Genomic DNA, 9,952 nt, shown 5'->3' on the forward strand with positions numbered 1-9,952 from the left:
CCACTTCTGGCTCCTCACTTGGGTCCTCACTTGGGCAGTAATAGCTCTTATTTTCCTCCTATCTCCTGGCCCTCCAGAATGCTCTTTCTCCATCTTCTCCTTTCTCATATTTGTTTTCTCTTTTTCTTTTCCTTTGTTCAGTCACAGTCAGTCTTCTATTATCTGACAGTTCCTGACCTCTGCTGTTTTTCTGCCCACATTGTTCATTGTCTGCAGTTTACGGGCAGAGAGGGTGGGTAGAAGGGATTCTCAGAAGTGCAGGAACAGATGAAATTAACTGTGGTGATTTCTCATTTCAGGAAGGATTTAAAGTTTGTCAGTGACATTGAGAAAGAAATGGAAGCCCTTGTGGAGGCCGTGAATAAGGTTGAAGTCAAAACATCCAACTGGACATGTCTCTAAGGCCAGCTTGATTAAAAAAAAAAAAAATCCTAGAAACACCATCAATATAGAGTAGTTATAGGAAAAAGTCACAACTTCTTGATGATCGTTATCTTTCCCCAAAGCCCAGCCATTATAATATCTATGGAAGCCTTGTCCTGGTTCAGAAAAAAACTCCTCAATCAAAGTCAGTGTAAATAAAAAATTTTAGCTTAGTGCCTAAGATTGGGTGAAGAAACTCTGAACAATTGGAGGCATTCGGTAGTGATAATTGAATGCCTGTGTGGGATACTTAGGAAGACATGATCTCCAAAGGGCTATTATATGATAGGTCACACTGATTCTTTATTACCCCCAAGGCACAATAGAAACCCTGGGGTAAAAATGAAAAGTTGAATGACTAGAGCTAAAGAGTAGTGGGATAGACTCCTTTAAGAGAGTGAAGCCCTTGTCCTGGAGGTAGCTTTAAGGGAAAAAGTCTTTAATTTAGTCAGAAGCATCCAATCCCATGGTGACTCCCTCTTTATTCTGTGGGGATGTGAGTGAGGACAAGATACCTATATTAGATCCACATTTAATGAAGAGGAATTTCCTTCCTGCCATCTCCCTTAGCCCCTCCCTTTCCTCCCTTCCTCCCTTCTGTTCCCAGTTCCCAGCAGGACACTAGCATGATGGAGAAAATGGAATCATTGTTCCTAACTAGGAAACCTGTGCAAGTGTATTTCTCTGCTAGTGTGTCTGTATCTGCACACTCATGATTTTTAGCATAAAACATATTTTTTATAAGAAATGAAATTGTCTTGTTTTAGGTCTTTGATTTATTTAGTCATTTTATCAATCATTCATCTTTACCCTCAATACAGGGAAAGAATAGTAAGAAGAGCCACTGCTTCCCTCCCATGAACAGAGACCACCGTCGGATCATCCACGACCTGGCCCAAGTGTACGGCCTAGAGAGTGTGAGCTATGACAGTGAACCAAAGCGCAACGTTGTGGTCACTGCGGTCAGGTGGGTTGATCTTGTCATCACAGGAGGAAGTGCTCATTGGAGCAGGCTGGACCTCGGAAAGCAGGATCTATCAATGTTTGCTTTCCTTGCTTCCTCTCTTAGAAGAATAGATAGAAAGCCTGCTTATGGGATAGCCATTCTGGCACAATCAAAAAGTCCGATACAAAGGTCTGAACCAGAGAGCAAAGCCCATGCCTCAGTCCACAGGACAGACACGTCTAAAGACATGCAAGGCTTTTATCTGCCCCAATCCACAAGTGACACTGGAGGCATCATTTCCTCAGATACAGGGAGCAGACCCTGAGGGCCTGGGTTGCATGCCTGCCCATCACATCTGTCCCCTTTTCCCTTGTCCTCCTGGCATGATGAAAACAAGATGCTAGACTCTGATTCAAGGCATCCCCCGTAAACAGTGTTTGCCATTAGATGAGACTATGGCTGTGTTATGAGCAGGGAAGTGACAGTGAGGATCTAGAATCACTGTCAGAACCTGAGAGAGTAGGAGGGACTTCCAGAAGAAAAAACTTGAATATGAGATGACAGGAAGCAGGTAACAGGCCCAACAGAGATGAGTGGAAGGGACAAGGGTTAAATGAAGGTGACCATGCCTGAGAGGAGACAGGTCACATCGGAGCACTTAGCAGCAGCACAGTGAAAATCATGACTGGATTTGCAGCGGTCTGCCTGTCTCCACAAACAATTCTCACTTTTCAATATTTTGTGTTCTGTCTTTTATCAGAGGGAAGTCCATTTGTCCTCCTAACACGCTGACAGGTGTCCTTGAAAGGGAAATACAGTCACGGGCTCCACCACCAATTCCTCATCACAGGCATCAGACAGACAAGTAAGGATCCTTCAGCTGCTTTCCAAAGGGTTCTGTCTATTCAGAAAAGCCAGCAGGGGCTAAACTGTCCAGGTCTCTACCAGCCATTGGCAGCCTCTCAGGCCTGGCCTTGGGGGGCTTTATTCAAATAAGTAAGGTGTGACTGGGGTGTCAGACACATTTGTTCATGCCAGAGGGGTCCCAGGTTTGATGTTTATAATGCCCACTTCTCTTCTGGAGAAAAGTCATTGGACATAACTTCCATGGTGTAGATGGTGACACTGGGAAGTGGACTCATTGTGTCACAGCGGATGATTTAGGAACGCTACATGGTTCACAACATTTATTCTGCAGATGGATGTGGGATAGTGGGCTGAGGTTGCAGTGAAGGTGGGGACTTTAGCGTTTTGCTCTAGTGACCTCTATATGGTTTGTATCATTTTTACAACAGAAACGTATATTCATGATTTAGAGATAAGAAAACCACATTGGCAAGCAGCAAGTCTCAGAAGCAGGAAAGAAGAACCATCCCCTTTTCCTTTCCTTTCCTTTGCCAGAAAGGAAGCTGGCTGCCTTATTGTGACTGAGGCAGCATTGCTGAAAGTTGCCCTGAAACTCAGCAGGGTCCCTAATGCTGTTCTGGCCTTCCACATAGAAGCTTTACCAGAACTTCTTATACAGAACTTCTGGGAGGGTGGGAAGGGCAGTTTATAAAGTCACCATGAGGGCCATAGCAATCGGTGTTCCCTGGGACTGGACAGGACGGCTAGGCGTTGCCCGTTGGGCACAGCCTTAGCAAGGATTGTCTGGGTCAGTGTAGCTCCATAGGACCAGCCCTGCTTCACCCCTGTAAAACAGGTGGCCTGGATTCCAGTCAGCCCAGCTGCATATCCACATGGGCAGTGGTTTTGGAAATGTGAGGTATTCTGGGGCGCCTGGGTGGCGCAGTCGGTTAAGCGTCCGACTTCAGCCAGGTCACGATCTCGCGGTCTGTGAGTTCGAGCCCCGCGTCAGGCTCTGGGCTGATGGCTCAGAGCCTGGAGCCTGTTTCCGATTCTGTGTCTCCCTCTCTCTCTGCCCCTCCCCCGTTCATGCTTTGTCTCTCTCTGTCCCAAAATAAATAAACATTGAAAAAAAAATAAAAAATTTAAAAAAAAAAAAAGAAATGTGAGGTATTCTACATGTTATTTCACAGCCATGTCTAGTACCACCTGAACATAACCGTGTGGAGTCTTTGGCCTGTTTGCGCCATGCTTTTTTCCTTTTGTTTGCTTTAATTTTGTATAAAATTTTATTGTAGAAGACTTTTAGAGTCAAGAGAATATTATTAATACAGTGAACCCCTGCGTGCCCATCACCAAATTTCAAGTTCCCAACTCATGTGTGCCCCACTGTCTTACCAAAGCTTTGCAAATGGCAAATCAGCTGATCCTTAACTTTCTGAAGACCTCAGTCCACTTCTCCCAAACAAGAAGACTGATTATTCTTTGTTTGCTTTTCAGGAATCCTGGGAGCAGTAATTTACAGAAAATAGCCAAGGAACCAGTAATTGACTACTTTGATGTCCAGGACTGAGAAGATCAAGATGCACTTAGATAAAAGAATGATTAGGTGTGATGGAGACTTGTTTGCCAGCAGAAAATCATGCTTGTTCCCAACTGCCTGGTGAACTCACACACAGCCTCACATACTGTCTTGTACTGATACGTCCAAAGCATGAGTGTATCAGAAGTCCCCTTGTCCTCTATTCCGTCTGTATAAAGTGTTTCGGTACAGCCAGATCTGACTGGATGGTCGCTAGTGATTCGGTCATGTATTTGCAGAGGCTCCACCATCACCGTGATTTCTCGGAGGGCTGGGGAATATTGGGTTTGATTTGGACAAACCAGAATTTTAGCCTGAAAGCAGCACTTAGTCATAGCCTCAGTTGTCCCAGTTATCCCTCCTCCTCGTAAAAATGTCTGCAACATCAACTGCACCTCACTTTTTGGATTAATCCAAACTGATCACAATCTTTGGAAAGACACAAGTGAGCTTCTCAGTCCAGAATACCAAACATTGAGTTGGTACACCATATCCAGAATCACACATTGTGTTAAACCCAGCTATCTTATCTGAGTCTTTTGCCAAAAACTCTCCTAGGTCTATCTGGCTGAACTTATGGGACTTGGAGATCCTTGGTGCCATCAGTTCTAGACCTAGGAGAGGGATCAGGGTGCTTTACAGAACTCCATTTTCTAAAGTCCAGGGGTGTGGCTCATACCACATCCCTGAGCTTGTCTGGTGACAGGTTAGCTTTATCTGCCATGACAGAAGAGGACGTAGAGCAAGCTCCTCATGCTGCCAAGTTCAGTGTGGCCTCTGTGTACTGAGCAGTGTAGCCCTAATTCCTCTCTGGTTGAGAAAGAGTCTCAGGTGGATTTACCTTTCCTGTGTTGCTTTCTCCCAGGTCTGCAGCAGCTATATTGGCTCTCCTGGTCTCTGAGCTCTGGACTTCTGTTTGAATATACACAAAAGTATGTGGACAGTCCAGGGCTTATCCTAGCAGCCCTCTGGAGGCACTCTTGAGTCTCCATTAAGGCAGGTGCACTGACAGTTACATTAGTTTGGCCCTCTCTGGCCTTGGCACCCCTCCAGCTTGGAGGCCAGACTTCCAACAACTTTCTCCAGAGCAAGCCACGAGCCCCAGAACAACAGAAGATTTCAGAAGTGACGTCACAAAACTGGCACTTAGTTTTCATAGGAAGAGCAGGGTCACCCTTTGGTCCTGACCCAGACAATCTGCCTTGAGAGGCAGCAAGTACAGAAGCAGAAGAAGCAACTGGAGGGAAGAGATGGAAAACTACAAAACCACCTCTACCTGGACCCATTTAGCACAGGGTCAGTAGCCCCAAACACAAGAAGCCCACAAGTACCTGTTACATCTCTGAAGCAGTGGTTCATTGGGTGAACTGCATATGGAGAGCATCTCAGGAGGCAGGAGACCTGATTTTAGACGCCAGCTCTGCCACATAACTCGCTGCTTGGTGGAATGGAGGTATCACCTGCCTTACCAGGTTGTTGTGAGGATTAAATGAGATAAGACACATAGAGGTGCTTAATCTATCATAGGTGGTGGAAGTTTATATAAATGATACTTGGGGGCGCCTGGCTTTCTCAGTTGGTAGAGCATCTGACTCTTAATCTCAGGGTCGTGAGTTCCAACCCCACATAGGGTATAGAGTTTACTTTTTAAAAAAAATACTTGGTATCTGGAAAATATATAAGCTGCTTCTTCCTCCATACTATTAGCCAAGTAAAAAGTATAGAATGCTAAACAGGCCTACCTTCTGGTAGGCTTATGTGCCTACCCCATGCAGCCCTGTGCTAGGGCTGTGGTCTATTCTTTCAGTTAGTAATGCCCCAGAGATCACATCCCTGAACACATATTTATAATGAAATTGGTTGGTCTGGCACAAACAGGTCATTAGTCTGTTATTAAAAGTTAAGGGGAGCTATAAGAGGCTCCTGTGATACTGGAAGTAGGAATGGGTTAGCTCTTGTGGTTGGGAGAAGGGAAATGGGAGGAAGTTTTTGGGCTGAGTCTTAAGATGGTAGACTGTCATTTGGAGAAGAGAGGCATGCCAAGCGAAGGTAAATGGCATGATGTGGCTTGCAGTGCGAATGAGGAAAGGTGAATCGTCCAGAGTGGGCAGTCAGCTAGAAGGACATGTGATGAGGCTGGAGAGGTAGAAAGAAAGCGGTCAGCTGTGGAGAGCCACAAAGAGCCACTGGAGAGTCCTAAGCAGAGAGTGACAGTAAAGGTCCAGATAGGAAATATTATAGGCTTTCTGAGTCTTAAGAGTTTCTGTTACAGCTACCCAACTCTGCCATTGTGATATGAAAGCGGCCACAAACAATACATAAGCGAATGAGCCTGCCTCTGTTCTAGTAAGGCCTTATTTTATAGACACTGAAATCAGAATTTCATATAATTTTTACATGGTGCAAAATAATGTCATTTTTTTCCAGCTATTTAAAAATTAGAAAACCATTCTTAGCTCATGAGTTGGACAAAAACAGGCAGCAGGATGGATTTGCCTAAGGACCTTAGTTTGCCCACACCCTGTTCTAGAGCAGTGTCTCAGACAGTGTGTAGAAGGAATTGGAGGTTTAACATTGAGGCAAGAGGCCCAGCCAACAGCTATAGGAGTTATCCACACGAGAAGATGAGGATGCTGGGGGGTGGTGCTTCAAAGGGAAGAGATTCAGGAGGTCAGATAGGATGCTGAGTGCTGGCAGGTAGCTAGCACCCCTCGGATCACCAAAGGGACCCCTCACCCCCCTCAGCAAGGGGAAGCTGCTTCTCATGGGTTTGGTGGATTTTCCACTGAGCACTGGCCTTGGACATGAGCATGGACTAAATCCTGTGGGCACCGTGACCCCATACTATTGCTCCCTGAAAATCAGGTGATCTCATTCCTCCCCCTTCCAACCCTACCCTCTTCTTTGGCAGGAGATTCTTTATGGGGCCAGAGCTTTTCAGAGACCCAAGTTCTTATCTCTGGAATTCCCTCTGGCTTGTGTGGCAGGGCTGGCTCCTTTCAGCAGTGGTGTCTGCCTGACATGCAGTGGGAGGTTGTATCCAGGATTGGAGATGAAAGCGGCCCTCCTGAATGCAGGGTCTGTGTGAAGCAGCTCTGGATCCTGTCCTGGACAGGCCAGAGAACAGACCAGGGGAGGGGAAGAAGGAATGTCAGTCTTGTAAGAGGTTCAAAATCTCACAGAGTGGGTCCTGTGATTTACGTTTGGAGGGTTAGGGTCCTTCCCACATGGTGTCAGCCTTCTTGCTTCATGCCTGAAACCCTAGAGACCTTGTTCTCTAAGGAGAACCTACCAATGTGCCTTCCCTTCTAAAATTAGGGAGGGAATGCCTGGCCACCTTCACAGACCTGCCTACCTTATCAGTCCCCTCCTATGTCCTGTAATACCTACTGAGAAATTTCTCCCTCCCAAGCTCACTACGTGGCCTCAACACAGATGTCCCATACTATCTCTAATGGCCTTGTAGAGCTCACAAATCTCCAGGGAAAGCTCTAAGCTAGCCTAACCCCTCAGTCTACAAAGGCCTACCCCAGAAGGGATGTGTCACACTCAATGTGAGCCAGACCAAGACTGGAATCCAGGCTTTCTAGGTTTCCCAACCTAGAACTGCCCCTAGGCCGGGAGGGGTCTGAGTCTTCAAGGAGAAGGCAACTGTCTTCCCCAAACAAAATTCCTTTGGAGTCCTTCCCAGTAGCCCAAGCTGCCCTCAGCCCCCCAGGCTTCATGTGGTTGCTCTTTATAAGGCACAGCGTGGCTACACAGAACCTGGCTAAACTGCTAGGACACCCAGTTGGCTGCCTCAACTCACTCTGTGAACCCTGAGCAGTTTGCTTCCATTGTCTGGGCATTGGTTTCCCCATCTGTCAGGTCGGGAATAGTTTCAGCCCACATGCTACCTGAAGCCATTGGAAGGCTAGTGGGTAGACAGGATCTGAGAGGCTGGGATATTCTGTCAGTTCAGTCAAGCGTTGAGCCTATCCCAGGATCATCCCTCAGAGGATAGCCCATTTGGGGGAAGGAATGGAGCAGTTGTGAAGCTGCTCTGGCAACAGCTGGGGCTTTCAGTCACCTCCCCCGCTTCTACTACCTCCACCCCTGCCCCCCTCCCCAGGCTTGACGCAGTGGTGAAGGAGTCTGAAGTACTCATGCACCCACTCCTTCTCAAAAGTCTCTTCTGATAGTAGATAACAGCTTTTGAGCACTTAATATGCACCAAGCACTGTGCTCATCTCTTAATCCTCAAAGCCCCTTGAAGCATATATTCTTACTATCTCTATTTTACCAATGGAGAAACTAAAGGTTGAAATTAGGTCACTTGCCCAAGATCACTCAATGAATTACTGGGGATCTGAAGTTCCTATAAAGTCAGACTCAAAACCTGTGTCCTCTACTATACACAGAACAGGGAGAGTTCACACACATTACCTTGGAGTCCCTGGGACTGCGTTGTCTGGCAGGTCGGGACAGGTGGAAGAAAAGCTTATACTGTGTCCCAATGTAGAGAACACAGCAACCCCCAGATGATGGGACTTTTTCCTAGGATGGCCACTAGGGAGCAGTATGTATCCCCAAACCAGGAGCCTGGGGCTGGGATGGGATAGTGCTTATACTTTGCCTCAAAAAAGCTTTTACTTAAAATTTGTTAGTAGTTTATAACCAGTATCTTCATTTTTTTATGTTTATTTATGTATTTTTAATGTTTATTTTTGAGAGAGAGAGAGATGGAGTGTGAGCAGGGAAGGGTCAGAGAGAGAGACAGAATCTGAAGCAGTCTCCAGGCTATCAGCACAAAGCCTGACACTCAAACTCATGGACTGCGAGCTCATGACCTGAGCTGAAGCTGGACGCTTAACTGACTGAGCCACTCAGGCGCCCCAATGTTTATTTATTTTTGAGACAGAGAGACAGTGCGAGCCGGGGAGGGGCAGAGAGAGAAGGAGACACAGAATCTGAAGCAGGCTCCAGGCTCTGAGCTTTAAGCACAGAGCCCAATGCAGGGCTCGAACACAGAACCACGAGATCATGACCTGAGCCGAAGTTGGGCACTCAACCAACTGAGCCACCCAGATGCCCCAATTTTTTTTTTAAGTTTATTTTGAGAGAGAGAGCATGTGGGGGAGGGGCAGAGAGAAAGGAAGAGAGAATCCCAAGCAGGCTTTACATTGTCAAAGAGCCCAACACGGAGTTCAAACTCACAAACCATGGGATCATGACCTGAGCTGAAATCAAGAGTCCCACACTTAACTGACTGAGCCACCCAAGTATCTTTAAAACTTATAACCTTTCCAATTTTTTTTAATTTTTTTTTTACATTTATTTATTTTTGAGAGAGAGAGACAGAGCACAAGTAGGTGAGGGGCAGAGAAGGAGACACAGAATCCAAAGCAGGCTCCAGGCTCTGAGCTGTCAGCACAGACCCCGACGCGGGGCTCAAACCCACAAACCTTGAGATCACAACCCAAGCCGAAGTCGGACGCTCAACCGACTGAGCCACCCAGGCGCCCCCTGTTTGTTTTTTTAATACTGTTTTCTGTTTGTTTGCATACACAACGTAAGCACAGGAGGAAAATCTAAGTCGTGCAGATATCTGAAGAAGAATGTCGCAGGCAGAGGAAACCGCCATTGCAAAGGCTCGGTGGTGGAAACATCATGTACCTTGAAAGAGCAGCAAAGCCATCAGCTGTGGGAGAATGAATAGGGAGAGAGAAGCAGGGGCCTGGAGGCCACTGGAAGTCTTTAGGCAGAGGAGTGAGTGATACAATTTGGCTTATTTTTTGAAAGGATCACTCCAACTGCTGTATTGAGACTAGACCATAGGGGTGACACAGAGCAAAAAGACAGACTGGGAGATGATCAGAAGACCACTCTGTCTGTAATCTAAGAGAGGCAATGGTGGCTCAAACCTGGGTGACAGTGGCGGGGTGATGAAAAGTGGTTGGATTCTAAATGTATTTTGCAGGTAACACCTATAGGGTTTGCTAACAGCTAGGGTGTGGGTGGGGTGTGAGAGAGAAGGGGCTCAAGGATGACTTCAAAGATTTTGGCCTCAGCATTGGGAAGATTGAATTTGCTATTTACTAAGATAGGAAAGAGTGTGGGAGAAACAGCCTTGAGGGATGAAAATCTGTCCAGTGGGTGGTTGTACATAGGATTGG

At 46.5% G+C, this 9,952-nt stretch overlaps 1 protein-coding gene across 2 annotated transcripts in view; it reads left to right on the forward strand.

Annotated features, from left to right (window-relative positions):
- The window catches only part of NFX1 (nuclear transcription factor, X-box binding 1), a 75,119-nt gene extending 71,127 nt beyond the window's left edge, over positions 1 to 3,992 (forward strand). Inside the window, exons 21-24 of one of the 2 annotated variants that reach the window (XM_011288594.4) lie at positions 300 to 366; positions 1,245 to 1,390; positions 2,130 to 2,234; positions 3,716 to 3,992. In XM_011288594.4, coding sequence (XP_011286896.1) covers positions 300 to 366; positions 1,245 to 1,390; positions 2,130 to 2,234; positions 3,716 to 3,788 — 391 coding nt within the window. In that variant the 3' untranslated portion in view covers positions 3,789 to 3,992. Of the gene's footprint in view, positions 1 to 299; positions 404 to 1,244; positions 1,391 to 2,129; positions 2,235 to 3,715 lie in introns of those variants that run through there. The other variant, XM_019816083.3, reaches the window with a different exon arrangement.
- Positions 3,993 to 9,952: the final 5,960 nt, after the last annotated feature.

Source organism: Felis catus, chromosome D4 (assembly GCF_018350175.1).
Source record: "Felis catus isolate Fca126 chromosome D4, F.catus_Fca126_mat1.0, whole genome shotgun sequence".
In the NCBI taxonomy this organism is placed as follows: Eukaryota; Metazoa; Chordata; class Mammalia; order Carnivora; family Felidae; genus Felis; species Felis catus.